Source organism: Meleagris gallopavo, chromosome 1, assembly GCF_905368555.1.
Source record: "Meleagris gallopavo chromosome 1, MGAL_WU_HG_1.1, whole genome shotgun sequence".
Taxonomy (NCBI): domain Eukaryota; kingdom Metazoa; phylum Chordata; class Aves; order Galliformes; family Phasianidae; genus Meleagris; species Meleagris gallopavo.
The window spans coordinates 135,349,731-135,368,228 of NC_139404.1; the positions used below are offsets into that span (position 1 = coordinate 135,349,731).

General features: G+C 39.4%; 1 protein-coding gene across 7 annotated transcripts in view; it reads right to left on the reverse strand.

Moving 5' to 3' along the window:
• Positions 1–2,412: 2,412 nt before the first annotated feature.
• MCF2L (MCF.2 cell line derived transforming sequence like) overlaps positions 2,413–18,498 on the reverse strand; it is a 145,654-nt gene continuing 129,568 nt past the window's right edge. For 6 of the 7 annotated variants that reach the window (XM_085215275.1, XM_085215259.1, XM_085215245.1 and 3 more), the window contains 14 exons: positions 17,356–17,471; positions 16,478–16,547; positions 15,492–15,584; positions 15,259–15,351; positions 14,076–14,201; positions 13,222–13,443; positions 12,588–12,680; positions 12,115–12,193; positions 11,902–11,968; positions 10,574–10,689; positions 5,677–5,810; positions 4,992–5,104; positions 4,772–4,875; positions 2,413–4,665 (listed from right to left, as the gene is read on the reverse strand). In XM_085215275.1, coding sequence (XP_085071401.1) covers positions 4,571–4,665; positions 4,772–4,875; positions 4,992–5,104; positions 5,677–5,810; positions 10,574–10,689; positions 11,902–11,968; positions 12,115–12,193; positions 12,588–12,680; positions 13,222–13,443; positions 14,076–14,201; positions 15,259–15,351; positions 15,492–15,584; positions 16,478–16,547; positions 17,356–17,471 — 1,521 coding nt within the window. In that variant the 3' untranslated portion in view covers positions 2,413–4,570. Of the gene's footprint in view, positions 4,666–4,771; positions 4,876–4,991; positions 5,105–5,676; positions 5,811–8,530; positions 8,606–8,926; positions 8,987–9,857; positions 9,945–10,573; positions 10,690–11,901; positions 11,969–12,114; positions 12,194–12,587; positions 12,681–13,221; positions 13,444–14,075; positions 14,202–15,258; positions 15,352–15,491; positions 15,585–16,477; positions 16,548–17,355; positions 17,472–18,498 lie in introns of all 7 variants that reach the window. The other variant, XM_085215283.1, reaches the window with a different exon arrangement.

Sequence of the window (18,498 nt, forward strand, 5' to 3'; positions counted from 1 at the left end):
CAGTCACCATTGGAAACCCTGAACTTCTGACACTAATTAACCAGAAAAACAAACCTTACACCAGGTTTTCTCTAACTGGGTTGCCTGGCAAGCTGTACAGCTCAGAGCCGATCCACGGCTCGTTTTGTGAGCAATGATAGGGCTTTGAGGGGCTGATCTGCAAGTAAAGTTCTACTAGGGAAACAAGCAACCCTCAGATTTAGTGGAAATCAATTAGTGGCATCAGAGCAGAGAGTTAACAACTGGCTTAGGTAAATGTTGACTCGAGATAGCAGCAAGGTAAAGAGCTTGTTTGCCAATCTGTCTTCCTCTCAGTGCACGCAGGAAAGGGACTGTTCTGCTGCTTCTCTGCCAGGCTCAGCTGGGTTCCTTGCCTACAGCTGGGAGCAGGGCCTCCAGCTGCTCTGCACACCTGTTCCCATTGTTTGGCAGTGGTGCACATAGCGGGCATCCTGCTCTGAAACCTGCTTTTCTGAGGGGCATCCTTGGGGAAGGCCACATCCGTCTATGTGAACACCACATGCCTCCACGCCCAATCTGGTCCCTGCCACCACCTTGCTGATGTCTGTGTGGCTGGGCCCTATGCCATGGCTGCATCATCACACCTGGCTGGTCTGCTTCTCTGCTGCCCTACGGCTGAAGCAGTGCTCCTTTCTTCTTCTGTTGGCTGTCCATGGAAGATTTCAGTTTTATCGTTTGAATACAGCAAAAAGCCATTACTAAAGCAGAGCCAAAGGGGAAGCCCAAGTGATAGGAACAGCACTTGGTCCACATGGTGATAGCCCTTTTGCCAGGAAAATTCCTGCAATGGGATGTCATTGGGGTAGCAAGGATGCCTATTCCTGTGACAGGTGTCACTGGGGAGTCATCTGGACTTCAGGTCTTTGTTGCAGACTTCACTAGTTTCACACAGGCCTCTTCCCAAAGCACAGCAGATCCCTCACATTCACTCTGTGGCTGATCTTCATGTGTGGTTTTACTGTAGTCCGTGAGAATTACCCTGGTGTCTCACTCAATAAATCTCACCAGCAGAGGCTTCAGCTTTGGCTTGCTGTTTCTGAGCATTTCCAAAAATAAAATAAAATAAAATAAAATAAAAAAATAAAAAATATATATCATCCAGCTAAAAGCAAGCACGCATTACAGCAAGCATTCCTGCTGCCTGTGAGTACTACTAGAATCAGGCTGGGGACAGCTGCTCAGAAAATATAATTTAAGGCATTTGGATGTGGATCTGCAAGACATGATGAACAGGTGCCTCAGAAAGTGCCATTCTTCCTCCTTGATTTGTCTCACACTGATATTTGCCCTGTCAGCACTCAGTGTAATTTAAATAAAAAAAACCCAACTCAATTCTATTTCAGAAATACACTGAGATTACTTGAGTGGATGAGTTACTAAATCTTGTTTCTGTTGTACTAACCTATAAACTTACAAATATTCGGCCACTAAGCTTTAAAGCAAATTGTTCCCTTTTTTGGAGTGCAAAGGTGGAATTTCTTCCCAGGAGAGAACCATGTGTCCATCTGCCTGAGCTCTATGCCTGCCTGCAGTGTATTGCTCACGGGGACGGCACAGAAGGTGGGGAGATGATAGAAGTTTGGAGGCTTTTTTTTTTTTTTGTGATCAGCTCTGAATATGGGTGGCTCTTTCATCACCAAACTGGCTCACCTCAGTTAAAACCCTTCAGAACAGAAATGCAAACATCCATCCTTGATTTTCTACCACCATCTGCTGGTACAGGCAGCAGTGACTGCAGCAATCCTCAGGATAAATACAAATACCATACATGTGTCTTAGCACAGCATTTCTTCTTACCTATAGACCTCATCCTGCTGTAGGGTCTTGGACTTGTGGGCATTGGGCCTTGGCTTGCTCCCATGGGGCTCAGAGTCATGGAGCCCCAAAAGAGCTCTTCACAGGTTTCCTTTGCCCAGGTGGCAGCTCAGCCTCTTGGTTTGAAAAGCCAAGGACACTCCTCTGCATATGGACAGTGCTGACCTAACACAGGCTGCTCAGCTCCAGGAGCAAATGTAGTCATTGCAGAGGAGACAGGTTTGGTTCCAGGAGCTGATCCAGCCAAAAACTGCTAGAAAGGGTCACAGAAGAGGGAGAAATAACTCCCTCCCCACCCCAAGTGTGGGCCCAGAAAGAAAATAGGGAGAGCTTGCACTAGATATGGAAATTGGTGGCCCTACCTGCAGCAGGGGGATTGGAGATTGATGATCCTTGAGGTCCCTTCCAACTCAAGCCATTCTATGATTCTTTGACTCTATGAAATATGGCTGGCAGCTGGCAAGGAAAGTCTGTTCTCCAACTTTGAGCTGGTGATCCAAGATATATGGAACCCAGGATGAGCCCACAGCAACTACTGAACCATGATACGAAAATAAAGCACAGAGCATGTCTATATAAAGGCATTCAGCAAGAAGTGCTGACATTTATTCAAATTTTCATAGTTACAATAGAGACCTCTGACTTTGAACCTCTAAATCACAACAGCAGTTAAAAAAAAAAAACAACAAAAAGGAAATGGGTTCTATTAAAGTGCCATGATGTGGAGAAAACCATTGAAATAACGCGAATGAGCTGCAGTGAGAAATGAAAGGACAGTCTTACCCGAGCAATGACAGCAATACATAGGTAAATTATGTTACAGAATTTACAAAATAACTTACAAAGATGAAGATAAGCTGAATTTCATGCTGCCATCTCATTGTTAAATATCAGCTTAACTATTCCTTACCAGCACAGTATCATATGGGATAATTAAAAGAAGATCAGAGGATGTCTGTGTTGAAAAAGATATCTGAAGTAAAACCCTGATCTGCATTTATACTGCAGTATTGCAAGAAACTTAAGTATTTATGAATTGTAAAGTGACACATTCAGCAGCAAGGAGACTATAAATACATCCTTTACATTGATACAGTATATCTACACATTTACATATCTACACACACATGCATATACAGGCACATGCATGCACATATATATGTGCATAGATGTGTGAGTATACATGTGTTTCAATTTTTACTGACCAAAGTCAGCTGCTTTGTGATTGTGTTTGGGTAGGGTAGCTTTTGCAGCTCAGGATCAAGATCATTATTTAGAATCTTTCTCCTTCAGTTTCCTAGGCTATAGGCTCTAGTATCTGAATTTCCAGCAGAAAGATAGACTTCTGGGCTCAGCCATCAGAGAGAGGGTCCAATAATTAATAGTAGTTCCAACTGGCATTGAAAAATTCTACTCATAGTGTCCGTGATACTTTTAAGTAATATGGTATACAAATCAGGTAAAAGCCTATTTTCATAAGTAAAAACATTTGAAAGGCATAGGGGAATGAATACATTTCGAACATGCACGCAATTCTGTACTGTTTGTAAGGACAAAGTGCAAAGGTGAAGAAACAAGGTGAAAATTCCTAACATTGGCTTACATAACACCTTGAAAAATAGAAAGGTTAGCACTACCTTTCCTTTAAGAAATTTATATTCGTCTACAGGACAAATCTGACACTAATAAAGATTTTTTTCACCCATGTTCCGCTTTATGGAAAATTATATCATTTCTGTCTCTTTGAATAAGTCTGTAACAAACACCATTGACTAAAAGTATCTTGTTTCTCACCCTTTTAGGTATGCCTGAAGATGTGCTTTTGGCCCATAGTGAACTCACCGTAGTTTTCTTTGCCTATAATTGCATGCTGTTAGAGCTGAAGGTAACCATGCAATTAATTTACTAAGAAATGATCTAGTGAATAAAGAACATTTGTATTTCATTGTGCATTTGTGTAAGGAAGAAGATACTACTAAATTGCCAAGGCTATATAAACAGAAATTATGGTGAAGAGATGGGTTGTGAGGCCAAAATATTTCAAAAAAAACAAACAAACAAACAAAAAAACAGCTATTCCATTGCATGAATTATCAAAAGGTTGGAAAAGATAAATTGATTTCCTCTTCTGATGCTGTTATGGTCAATGGATTGGTCATTTCTGCATCCACCTCCAAGGTGCAGAAGAGTATCCTGAGGACCCACAAGAAATGGCTCACCAAGCTTACTTCCTGGTGGCTGTAGGAGTTGAGTGCACTGATTGAGGTACATCTGGGGAGAACAGGTATTTTGGGGAGGAGAAACTGTAAACTCTGATTTATTCTCCTCATATCTATCCTGTACAGTGATTGCTACGTTATTATCTTACAGCAAGGATTCAGCACTGAACACACTCACATTCAGATTCTGGATGTTAAGAAATGATACAGTTCTGCAGAAACCTGATTGTATATCAGTGGGAAAACTGTGTTTTATGCCAACACCTCTGCAGCTTCAAACTTCAGAGGAGAAGCTTCTACAATACCCTATTTCAAATCATTTAGTTTTTATTTACAGCTTCACATTCCATGCACTTTTCACCAGGATCTTCTTCTGTGAGAATCTATGAAAATCAGAGAAAACACTGAAAACTAGCAATTCAGAACGGGTAGTTCTCTGATGGCCATCTCGAGTTTTGGATATTGGGCTCAAACTCCAGATTTACTTTCCGTGGAGGTGGGGTGCAAATATGATGTTAGCCCTTAATGTCCGAGAAGCTGGTGCTGCTGGCATTGCAGCTATCACTGCAACTTGATGACGTGCTCAAAGTGCTGGAAGCAGTGCCCGATTCTGGGAAAGAAGAGAAAAATCAAAAGAAATATGGTTGTCATTTTTCACAGTTTTCTCCCATAACAAGAATCTTTAGTTAAACCACCATTTATAGTAAGTAGCCTACCAGAGCTGCTCAAAGATTGAGCTGATTTTGAATTGCCTATGAGCATCAGGAGATTGTTTGCTGGAATCCAACCTTCTCTACCAGTGGTCAGATTCTTCACATACCTATAAAAACAAAAACAGAAGTCAAACTGCTTCATTTGTTGCCTTTAAAAGTTTTGCCCTCAGCATCTGCCTTCCACACACAGTTGTGTATGAAGGTTCCAAACAGATCTGCGTACCAAAGTCCATCCTCCCCTTCACGAATCAGTTGAACTAAATCTCCACCTTTCACTGCAAATTCTTCAGAAACTCCTTTCTCATAATCAGTCACAACTGTATATTTACCAGGAGTCTAAATGCACAAAGGGAAAAAGACAAACAAATTATTTCTACTGAGTACTTTAAAGTATATTGCAGCTTTTGTTACAAACATCAGAGCACTTTCCCCTGCTTTCTCCTTCTCATGCACATATATGTACTCTGTCTTCAATGTGTACGTTCTGAGGAGCAGCAAGACTTTGCTGTTCAATTACGTGCAAATTCAGCATATGAATTCTCACATCCTGAAAAACATTCCGTTACAACAATTAAGTAAAACCTCTACCAAATAAAAGAAAAAATCTCAAGGGGGTAAAAACTAAGCTGGAGAATTAGTGACACGATGTAAGTGATGTAGTAGCTGAGCTTGTCATTGCTTGACTATGGCATAAGCAGCCTTGCTGGTCTACAGGTACACGAAGGCACCTTCCTAAGACACAGGGCTGATTCAAGAAGAGGGATATTTCCCATCGCCCCAGGAATTTTGCTCAGCTGACAATTTCAAAGCAGACACTTTCCTTCCCACAAGTATCAGAAGCATTCCTACATACTGTCACACTTCACAGTAATGTTTGCTTTGCTCAATAGGAAAATGTTTCTGGTTACCAGCTTCATCTCACTTCCCCCTCCGCCTCCTCCTCCTTCTTCTTCTGCATCCGATGAATTCAGCGGCTCCTCAGCACTGGACCAGCCATCATTTTCTTCAGATGCATCAAGAGAATGAGACGTTTTAGCCCAACCTTGATGAACAAAGAGCCGACAGTTACTGTTTCAGCAGCTTATCACTGAGCGGGAGAAGTGTTCTTCCCCTGACAATCACTCAAGTGATCAATGTAACAGGAGGAAATCTTGACAGAGGGAAGTTACTACAGCCACTAAGTGAAATTCACTGCTGGCTAAAGGTTCCCATGAGGCTAAGTGAATCTCTGGTGATGCACAGCAGTGAATTTGGCCCTTTGGATTTACGGAGATGGAAAGAAAGCAAATTCCCAACCAAAAAAGTAGCTTTTTCCACCTTACACGAAATTGAATGATGGATCGATGCTCTTCCTCGTGGGAGGGTGTAAAGGATGTGTTTTGTGGGAAAAGGATGATCACACACGTCTGTCACCCAAAACAACCTAACTGGGTTGGAACAAGGGATGGATGGGCATTCTGATGAGCTCTTGCAGCTATCAAAGAATTCAACGGGAGCTACAGGCATTCTGTACTTCACGTTATGAGCTGCATTGTCAGGTAAGGGCATTCAGGCCGACAAGGATATTTTACCATGCTGGATCATCTCAGTGATAAGTCACTGCACCAAGAAACACAAGAACAATCTGCTGCCTGCCACTTATGGCTAAGTGTTCCTTTTTTTCTTATAAGGGTGAAGCATTTCATGCCTTTATGAGGCTGGATCACGTCCAAAGCTCACAAAATCCTTTTCCAAATTAAGCTACTGTAAGTTTCACAAGCAAGATGCTTTTCACTGAGACCAGCAGCTGCTAATACGTGTGCTGAGCTTATAATGGAAAAAGTCAGAAGGAAAAGGACAAATAAACAGTTCCAATAACATTTTGATTCAAGCCAAATAATAACAATAAGAAAACTCAACAAAAAAGACCAAAAGGAGAAAAGAAAACTTCCCAGCCTTTAACTCCTATGAGTTAAGCTGGGAGAGCACCAGCATTGTCCCTTTCTCAGAGCACTTTACATTCGCCACGCAGCTGCTCATGCCAGGTGCATTAAGGCTAAAGCAGAGTGTTGTCAGAATGAAGTCAAAGCAATTCAAGAAAGCACACTCAGAGCACACCAAACCGAGCAGGTCTTTTACCTCGCCTGCGCTGCTGGATGCCCTGCACAAGGCCAGAAGTGCTGACCCACTTGGCCCTGTCCAGGGTTGAGAATGACATCTGTGAAGAAACTGAGTAATAAATTCCTGCTGTATTCCATGCAAATTTCTTTGGAAACACACATCCTACCAGAACTCCCTATAAAGGCAGGAAACATAAGGAAATGGCAGAGTTCTAGGAAGAGCAAAGGCTATGGAGAAATGAGCAAGCTTAAGTTTCACAGTGCCAGGAAACCTGAGAAGTCATGAGCTGTGTCTCTTCAGAAACCAGCTCACTGGTTTCTTTAGAAATAGGATCATCACCAATATACAATTTTGTCACTAATTCATCTTCCTTGAGCTCATGGGGATGTAAGCAGGTGTGATGCTGCCATGAAAGGAAAGGAGTGAGAGGAACAATATACTCTGCACTGAGAAGCTGAGAGCAGCAGCTGGTGCAGTCTCACCCTGAAATGGCTGAACCCACTGCCTGCTCATCCCAGTTTGAGTCGTTGAGGAAGAAGCTAAAATGTCAGAAAAGAGATCAGAAGGTGCATGACAGAAAGAAGGAATTACTGAATACAGAGGTTCTCTGGGTGTCTGCCCTGGGTTCATACTGCTTCCTGCTCAGACGCTGCATAAAAGTTTCTCCAGCACAGCAGCAAAAATAGCATCATCTCCACAGATGATGAGAGAAAGATTAGTGGCTGTGAAAACCCAGAGAAGAGGAGGAGGGTAGGGCTCAAAACAGCTTAATCTTTAGAATAATATTAAGAGATGGCCATGGGAAAAGAGCGGGGAAGAGAGGGAATACTTGCCATGTACTCTTTAGTTACTCAATCTCAAGGATTTGTACTGAAGCTTTTGCCAATAGCCTTGCTAGTTAGGAATGGGTCATTTAACTGAAATGCTTTATATTCATTACTTAGCTGTGGGTTGGGAAGACAGGAGGCAGAACGCTGCTATTGTTCAGCTACAGCATCTGGAGTTAACAGGGTGCTGAAAACTGTTTTTTGTCACCCAAAAAAAGATGCAATGAGACTGACTTCAATAATACAGACCTAAAATGGAATACAGCAATGTATATTCCTTGAGGCAGTAGTGATCTCCACTCTGACTAGAATAGTTTCCTTACCCCTCCCACTCCCCCCCCTTTTTTTTTTTTTTTAAAGAAGTTAAAATCTCCCCACAAGGAGCAGAGTGAGGGAAAGATGCTAAGTGGAAGACCATGCATCTCATAGCAACTAGGTGTCATGGTTTTATTAACACCCATCTTCTAGTTGTTTCTCCTGGTTGAGTACCAGATCTGGAGGTTGGTGACCCTGCCTGTGGCAGGGAGGCTGGAACTTGATGAACCTTGGGATCCCTTCCAACCCAAGCTATTCTATGATTCCATGATTCAGGAAAACATCACTTTCCCACCACTCTTTTCAAAGAAGTACAGTTAGCCATATGCTACTTCATTTGATGCCAAAGGTAAAACTTTGACAGCTTGTGCTATCAGAAACTACGTGTACAGAAGCCAACGGATCCACGTAGAAAAACCCAGCAGATATCAACACTGCCACATAACATCATCATCATACAGGTATCCCCAGCATCAGGGGTATGTGGATATTTGCAGAATATAAGATGTAGTAACACTACCTCTTACACCAAAAGGAGTTGGATCACTCACTACTTCGTGCCGTTTAGCTTTTTTGTCAGGACTGGTAGGAGAAGCTGCAGGAGGATGAATAGGCAAAAAAAACACAGAGATATTGAAGAACTGGAAAAAAGAGACGAGGTGGATTGCATGCTAAATACCTTTGAGTTTACACTGGAAAACAAACAGATCTCTGAGATCACTCTAATTTGAGATACCATTGCTCAATTACAGAAGTAGTTAACTTTTCACATAAATTTTTTTGAAGGTAAATTGACAAATTGCTTTATAGTAATAGTTTACATATGATTTCAAGTGAACACAATTAATTTCAATTTTAGACAAACATTACCAATTTAAACAATCGCTTTTATACAAATCTAGTGCTACAGCAATACCTGGTCCTGTAAGAAGGATCATTGGCAATGTCTGGCTTTTAGCAGTAGAAGATGGAGTTTCTGTCAAGGCAAGCGTGGGATATTAGTGCTCACCTCATTACTATCAGATACACAACCCTAAAGAGTCAGTCTCTCCAGGAAGAACTCAAAGGTAATCAAGGTTTAAAAAGGCATACTGATAAGATGCTTGGAAAAGAAATCATGCTCTTGAACAAGTTTGATCATCTTAGTGCCATTCAGACTGCTTGAAGATAGAGATTCAAAGCAAGAAGTGAATGTATCCATGCAATTACTTGGCAGGAGGAAACAAGAGAAATCTCAGACTCCTATTGCCTGTTTTAGCAAAAAAGAAATAAGACAATTTCCAGAAGCATAAAGAAGTTCCTATTTACTTCTGTATCTAGCCAAATAACCTTATCATAGATGTTGTGCTGAGGTCATGCTTTATAGATAGAAATATTCTAGCAAAATCTTGATTCATTCTTGCCAAGTATGGGTACATTTGGGGCAGATCCACTGAATCTAGAAGCAGGCCAGGCACTTCATCTGAAGGAAACTTCCTCTAGGTTCCTACAGAAATAGGCCCTTTAAACTCTTTCCTAGGCCTGAATACTGGGACTGGAAGCACCGGAAACTACATTCCTTCCCTTGCGACTCCAACAGCTCTGGTTTTCTGGGCTAATCACCCTCTTCCTCACAGCAGAGCCAATTTCTCTCAAAATCTCCCTGTCGCGGTCTGTGATTGAGGAACCTGGCTTGAACATAGGAGAACAAGCTAATATACGCATTGAAAAAGTATATGTGAGCCTGTTACACTACTTACACACACACACACACACACACACACACACACACACACACACACACAGCGATTCAATTACAACCTTACAGAGAACATCTAGCTATTTTTTTCCCCTCTTTATTAAATTACCTTTCTGACTTTTGAGGTTAGTAAAGCCCTGCAGCGTAAAGCGCTTTTTTGACAGTACAGAGCATTCTGAGGTAGAGCTAGTGTCATCTACAAAGGAAAAGAAACACAGAAAAGGGAAAAGGCCATGAAAAGGTCGAGGCAAAAAATGATTCACAGCCCTGCCAAGGAACCAGGGTGAGGAAGGACAACTGAAAGGCCAAGTCCAATAGAAGAAGCAAGTGTCCAGTTGTTTGTATTTGTACAGGGGTTTGTATTTATGCTAGTCCAGTAAATTATCTCAGCGACATAAACCAAAATTCAAGGTGAAAAAATACTCTTTAAAACAGGTAATGCTGACAAATTTATCCATAAGAAGTAAAAGCTGAGAAGCCAGGCAGCTCTAAGAGAAAGGTATACTGCAGTTCAAGACCTCATAACCCACAGTTCCCATCTCCCTGGTGCTATCCCTTCACTAGCATGGCTTTGGGCCTGTCCACACAGAGTGGAGCACAAACCTCTGAGGTAAGGGCAGATTGGACTGGCATGTTCACACGGCGCATGCAGCACATTGTGGGTGGGCTGCCTTGGGGCTGCAAGCAGCAAAGTCCTGCTCCTTCAAGTGTAACGCTGCACTTGCCTGTACTACCACGGCTACCATCTGGTGGATCTGCCTGTGCATCTGCAGTGCAAGCATGCTTTTCACGCCTAAAGACAACAATATATATGTCCAAACTCACCTTTGCCTTTCTCAGGGTACTTTGATGCTACTGTGGTGACATAACCTTCCAGACCTGTGAGATCAGCTTTTCTCTCATCCATTTTTTTCATGTTTCTGATGTTGTTCCTTGAAGGACTGTTTATTGGAAGAAAGTTAAGACAATTAATCCAGCAAATCTGGATCTGAACAAGGGTAATGATCTTGACTCAGATTGCCTTTGACATACAGATATCTTTTATATATAGACACATAGGCTGAAAACCATTTCTTAGCTACTTGGTTGAAGCTGTGCAAATTAGTGACTGTGCACAGAAAGACCATGAGCACATACAAAGGAGAAAGGTTTCAATTTTGACTGCAAATGTAGTGTGGTGGTTGGGAACTACTAAAAAGTCAACTCAGGATAACTTCCTTTGAGTCTTAACTACAGAAACGCGTTCCAGAAAAACCAAATAAAAGGGGAAGAACAAAAGGAAAAAAAATAAACTCTGCATCACAGAAGCTCTTAACATAGGAAGCAGACAAAGAGTGAATAGAGATGTGCTGAATGTACACTCGGATTCCCATCGCACCTCTGATTGCAAATGAAAATAAGAGACAACCTACACTTGCTGCATACCAGGGAAATTCTCAGTAAGTGATAAGTAGGTGCATGGAACATGCAGGACCAAGAGCTACTGATGCATATTCGAGCACACACCACACAGCAATTACTGAAGATATAAGTGTATGGGAGAAACTCACAATATAGGCAAAAAAAAAAAAAAGCAAGTAGCAGAGGTCAGAGAAGGGCAGAACAGCAGGGGAAAGCAAAGGACTGCACTTATATAGGTTGGTAAGAATGAAGGATGAAGCACAGGACAATAAAGGAAAAGCTTGACTCCAAACTTGAACAGACACTGAAGGAATGAATATATCACTCAGTAAGAAAACTGGAGGAAAAAAGAAATGAGAAAAAAAAATGCTCTGTAAAGGACAAAAAGAAAAATGAATCTGGAAGAAAAATAATTTAAGTGATGGAAAAGAACAGAGAGAAAAGGAGAAGGCTGCTGTACATAACTCTCTCTTACCTGGGATATAAAATATATAACTGACCGTTCAACAAACAGAATCATGGTACTACCAGGATTATGGCTGGCACAAAAGATTACCTATCTGCAAAGCCCATGCCACAGTTGCTCAGCTTAATAGTTCTGCAGATGTATGCAAACTCCAATCTTTGCAGCTCTATACTAGAAAGAGACCTAAAAACCCCTAAAATATAAGTGTCAGTACTGAGGAATAGGACTAATAAAGATTGCAAAGAGAATGCATTAGCATACTGGGCTGATTTGACAACTTACTTACCTTGTACAAGATGATGCTGGTAGAGGTAAACTCTGAGTGTGTTCAAGTGTCCTATGCTGACTGGCTTCTGTAATGGAGAGAAAGAACTATTTCACCGATTTATGATTTAATCTTTTCATTCTTGCAATCGAACACAGTGGTGAACAGATTTTGAAGTTGAAAGAGAAAAGAGATTAAAATAGATGTGTGTATATATAAAAAAAAATATTTTACCTCTGCATGCCTGCAGTTGACTAGTCAGCACTTTTCTGATTTCATTTACCCAAGTAGCTTTAACTTCAGGAGTTGGTGCCTACCCAGAAAAAAAATTAAAAGATGATCACGCATCGAGCACACAAAAAGCTGCAAGCTGAAGCACAACTTCAGAGGAATTTTTCAAGAGGAACAGCCAGATCCTCTCCCTAGCCTCTCAGTAAGCAGAAACTGAAGGACAAAGCTGTGCACGTGCCACAGACTTACCCTGGCTCCCAAAAATCTGCTGCTCCAGTGAAAACAATAGCAATGGTGTATGCAATATCCTTGCATGGGTATCGTAAAATATGATTAAAAATAAAGGGAAAAAAAAGAAGCCAAAACAAAATAGATCTTGTTAGGTTTAGAATTCCCTTCCTTAGTTTTTAGTTTATTATTACTGTTAATTGTTATTATTAATTGTTATAGTTTAAAAGGTATTTGCATGTTGTTACCTGTATGATGTAAACTTCTTCCCTTGCATTATACCAGATTTCAAATTTTTTTGCATCACCTTTGACATTTTCTGTTATTCCAACTGCTGCCATCTGGAAGCAAAAAGGACAGCTGCTGACTAAATTGCAATGTAGATAACAACAGAAGCAGAAGGGTAACAGTATTCTTTGGTAACCTATTTATGAAAAACAAAACCACATTTGGCTCAAAGAAAAGAAAGCACACGATCTGCATGTTGGACACAAGGCCTTCAATGCATTATGTCAGCATGGCTACCTCAAAGGGAAAAAAGGTTTAAGTTAATTAAATTAAGACTGACTCACAAACTGTCTCTTAGAATCCGGAGTGACAAATCTTACATCTATTTTATACTACCCACTGTGACATTTTCCTAGTGATTAATGCAACTGCCATCCAGCTAGACTAGCGTGGTTTAGACATTTGCAAAGGACAGTTTACCCCCTGACATCATCACCCATCAGCTCAAAGTGACACAGACTTGCACTAACAATCACACTCGCCTGAAAGAGTGAAGCTTACGCTGAAAAACTGCAACACGACAACAATAAAGAAGTGTGTTACTGCAACTAATCCCTTATTATGACTACCTTCCTGGACTGCTGAGTGCCTTACATTTAAGGAGTGTTTATAGCTGTAAGAAGGTGCCTTCTCATATCCCTCTCCGTTTTCTTCTCGCTTTTTACAGAACAGCACTGCTTTCTCATGGAGGAACAGGTGGCGCTGCATTGGCTTGAAGCGTGCCAAATCTTTCACCTTTGAGTGACCCTTTTTATGATCAGTCCAGACGTTGAAGGATCCCTGCATTAGCAGCTTGCCCAGCTCATTCAGGTTTCCCTAGAACAGAAAAGTGGTATTTATAACTACAGACGTAACATCTGACTGAAACACACGCTCTGAACAGGTCCTTGCAAGTTCTGTCATTCCAATTAATCTCACATCAGTGTTTATGTTGCATTTGGAAAGATAATGAAAATATAGTCAGTGTTTAATATTCTCTCTCCTACACTGTTCAGGCATGATTTTACAGTCAGAAGTAGCAAAACACAGAGATCACACACAGAAAAAAGGAGGAGGTGCAATACATATCTGTTTTTTTTGCCTATTGCAAAGCTCCTTATATTTATCTATTCATTTGTTTCTTTTCTTGGAAATTTTGGATGTTAGCTTTACACGTGGATACAAAGAACCTGAAAGTGACTCCCACTTGGCAGCATCCTAAGCCAGACTGTTCAGGATGATTTTCTGTTTCCAACTTGGTGAAAAGTAGATCAAAGAAAGAAAACTTGAGCAGATAGAGGAAAATATTATTCATAGCAGGAAAACCTCAGAAAAGAGAGATAATCTTTCCACTGTTTTCATTATATAATGCAGTTTAAAGGTTTTGTAAAATATTCTTCTCATTATTAGTAAACAATAGGGAATACACTGTATGTAGGTGCCTAAAAAATAATAATATTGTTACTCACATCATAGCCTGTGATGGCTATCTGGTGCATAGAATCATTGACTGCTTTGAGAATACCCAGTATAGAATTTAATGCCTCCTGGAGGTCTTCAGCACCTTCACAGTTCTTACTGTACTTCAGCATTTCCTGGGCAGGCAAGGACAGACAACACACTTTGTTTTGCAATCAGCAATAACTAGGATTATTTTAACACTGAATTTGGCCTACATTTTTAAAATTATCCAGTGAAGTTTACACTGTATAATCTAGTGGATTAAGCATTGGCTCTAACTGAAAAGACCCCAAGTTTTACCTCATATCTGCTGCTAACCAGTCTCCTAATTCTCCTAAACCTTTTATAAGCACAGCCTAAAAAATTTACAAGTTTGAGTTATTGAGCATTTTTAACCACAACTGCTTAAAACAAAAGCAAAACCCCAATGTCATCCTTTTTTTTCCCCACTCATTTTTTTTTTTTTACATTCTGTTACTTTTAAAAAACAATAAATGTAAAAACATAGGCAAATTGCATTTATTATTTGAATTACTGTAAGGCCTGGAATGCTAGTTGCAGACCTAAATATACTATGTAGAACACTGCTTACACATTTTAAAAAGTATTTCTTCTCCAAAAAGCTTATTGGGGAAGCTGTATCTTCACATTTGATCCAGATATACAGAGCAGTATGAGAATAAATATTTACTCGTGGAGTTCAGAAAGAAAAGATTCTTCAAATAGAAAACTTTCCAGGTACTTCTCTCTTCATAAAGGCTTGAAGTAAACTAAGAGCTTTCAAAGAATTAACTCAGTTTTAACTCAAAAGTAAACTACCATTAAACACAATTATTGAACCCTGTGTCCATGTAGTGACTATTTCCTAAAACAAATCAGTTTCAAGCACAGTAAAAAGTTAAACATTCATTTTAAAATATATAAAACTATATTCCTCTCATTTTGTTCCCTCTGTCCATAGTATGTCTAAATGAATCAGAATGGCATCCTTCCTAAAAATTGCATACGGTGACCACAGTTAAGTACGTTCCCTACGACACCGATTAACTGAATCTTTCTGGACACATTCTCAATTTTGATTTATACACCACTCTGCTCATTTAGATTTCTCTGCAGTGGGATGAGAGAAGCAGCATTTAGAAGAAAAAAGAAAAAAAAATACATTTAGCATTATAATTTTGTAACACATACCTTTAGCAATAATTGGTATTTGGTTATTCTTTGAACTGGCTTCAGCAAGTATGAGTCCAAACTGAGCTTGTGATCAAGTTTCCTTTGACATTCCTATAATCAGTGTCAGATTTTGTCAGTACACAAATCAATATTCAGTACACAAACCAATACATTTTGTTATTCATACTTGAGATAAATTAGCAATTTAAAAAAAAAATACAGAAATATTTCAGAGAATCAAGCAAGCACACCTGAAAGAATACGGAATCTGAAAATTGCCTCCACAAACTTTCAGATCGAGGTTTGTTTTGACAGTATTTCTCATAAATCTGGAAATCTTCCATCTGAAATGGGGGAGAAGAGTAAAAAGTAAATGATTTTTTTTTTTTTTAAATAGGCAATGTTCTTAAGAATTTTTCAGTCAGCAAGTCTAAGGAAAAAGGACAATTCCTTAAGTTGCCTGTTCCTACCAGGCAACAATTTTTCAGTACCATTTTGTAACAGCTACTTGTTTTGTACATGGAATGCATGAATAAAACGCTGTTAACTTTTACTTCAATTGAACAACAAGTGCCTTATGAAGAAGCATATGTTATGTACAAATGCATTTATGTCACCCTATGAAAAATATAGGGTCTTAATTTAATTCAATTAATGCCAGAACATGATTCCCTCTGCATAACTTAAAAAAGTTTCGCCCTTCTTTCTTTATGCATTTGTATTTTGTGAATGTGTTTGCCACTGGAAGTGGACCAACTAGTTTGTTGTCCCTTATCACTTCAACACTGTCTTCAAGAAGCGGATATTTTTCAATTGTGTTTGCTTACACAAGCCCCGTAGTGCTCCTGTTGCTCCAAGAGATTTCACACGGACAAGATATAATTTTCATTTGGTTATTCATGAAATTTTCAAATTCTGCTTTGTTTTCACAATAAAAAATATTTTCCAGTAAGATTAAGCAAAATAATCAGTAATAGTAATGTCAATTGACCCAACGCATGATGCTTCTTTCATGTTTTCCTAATTGCAACTTTAATAAAGCAATTTTCTTTCAAAACAGTAGTAGCTCTTCCTATCAAAATTAATTACACCCCACAGTGGAAAATACCCCCAACTCTCTCACCCGTTCAAAACAAACAAAGAGGACCTGGTGGCAATTATTACATGAAAATTACTCTCAGCTGTAACAGTCTTACAAGGGCTTACAAATGAAATGTCAGCTAAAGTTGACACATACCTGATCCAGAAAGCACCGTCCTACCAGTTCTGGGTATTCTACATAATTTTCTAGTTCTCTCAAGAATATCCTACAAGGAAGAAGATTTTCTTAGAGCACATGTCAAAGAAAATTGTAAACATTCACATTCTTGCAATTCATCGTCTAAACTTAAAGAAACAGAGCTGTAACTGTGTATTATGAAATTAAACAAAACTGTCCTAGATGATGTTTTAAAAAGGAGTAGCAAAATAAACACGTTCTGATCAATTTCTTTTAGCTTACTGTTGCTACAACAGAAACCAAACATAAGATTTTGGTGGGGGCAAAATGGCTTTGCTTCCCTGCCTTATGTATTTAGTAGTAGGATTTATAAAATTTAGTGGTTTTTTTTTTTTCTTCCGAAAGCTATCAAGCAACACAAGTAAAATAATATATGAAGAAGTGACAAACACTAAAGTCTAGTTTTTCCTGAATAAGAAACAGCTACTTAATATGCTTAATTTGTCTTGAAAATACTTATCTTCTAAATATTTAGACATTGCCATGTGAAAAAAACATCTCTCCAGCAGCAATAAGGTCGTTAAGTATAAAAATTAAATAGCCTCAACCAGATGCAAGAGCATAGAAAATTGGTAGTTCAGGATAATAATTTACTTTCCTTTGAAAGTTTAAATATAAGAGAAACCAAAAAAGCAAACAAACTTTGCTTCAATAAGCTTGGAATCAGACCATAATACTTTTTTCAAGAAGATGCAGAATTTTACTAGTGTTCTGAAAACATTTCTTCTCTAATGCTATATCAGTTTTGACTCAATAGAGCTGGGTGAGGCTCAGTAAGGATCTTTTAGCAACATCCCATCCAAATGTTACTTTTACATCTGAATCCAAATCCTCACCTGTTGTGAAAGTGATAAATTTCTTCCATATTCCCAAACAAAATATCCTTCTTGTTTTGGAGTTCTGGTGAAATGAGGTGAGCCATTAAGGGGTTGTCCATCTCTGCAGCATACCCCTACAACAAAAAAGAGGGTACACTGATTATCTTCCTCTCTTTGATAGGGCAGTTTGCCTCAGCAGGCTGATAAAGAAAGATCTAAAAAAATCTGTTCTTTCATCAGTCCAGTAAGATGCATCTAATGCAGGTTTTCAAAATACACACAGTAAAAATTGCAGTAATTATCTGAAGTAAAGATAAAACAGCTTGCAATCATTTCCACCAAATCCATATATTCCCATGTTGCTCAGACATAACAGTTTGCGCTTTGTATTAGACTTTACATATCTGAGTTTGAAGCCACAATTCCAGCAAACCTTCATCCTGGTTTTAGCTATTATGAAGAGGGAGCAGGAAGATTGCAGTTATTTCTAAACGAAACCATTAAGCTGCATATTATATTTTAAAGATACTTTCATTAGATTTGTCACCCAAAGTCATTACCTTTAGATTCTGACATCTTCTGTGTAACATTTAAGGCCACATTCTCTTATACATATTTGGCACAAGTAAGGAAAAGGAGGCACACATGGCTTTAACCCACGTGTGTTCTCCTCTCATACCCTGAGGTGATTAAGCTGTAATTACGAGATCTCCCAGAAGGAAAAAAAAAAAAAGTATCTGTATACACAGCAAGTATGAAAGAATGGCTTCATTTAATGCCAGCTAATGGTACCTGCATTTCTTAGACTTCCATGTTACTAACAGGCTTTCATCATCTCCAAGACAGAAGGTGCTTCAGCTTAAATGACTTCCTATGAATTTGTCAGTTTAGTAAGGGGAATTGAACAAAACCATACTTAGTGAGAAAAGATCATATGGATTGGACAAGTGCTAGGAATGATGAAAGATTTAAATATTACTGCATTTCACAAGAAAGGTGAATGTGAGGTAGTTTAGATTTGGATTAGATTTCTCTCTCTTGCTCTCAGTTGTCAGGGACAAGGTGGTCACAGGAAAAATAACTGCATTAGTGGCAACAACTTATAATACTGAATGTCACTGAACCATAACGAAGTGACAAGGTGAAAGGAAGGATAAGCAA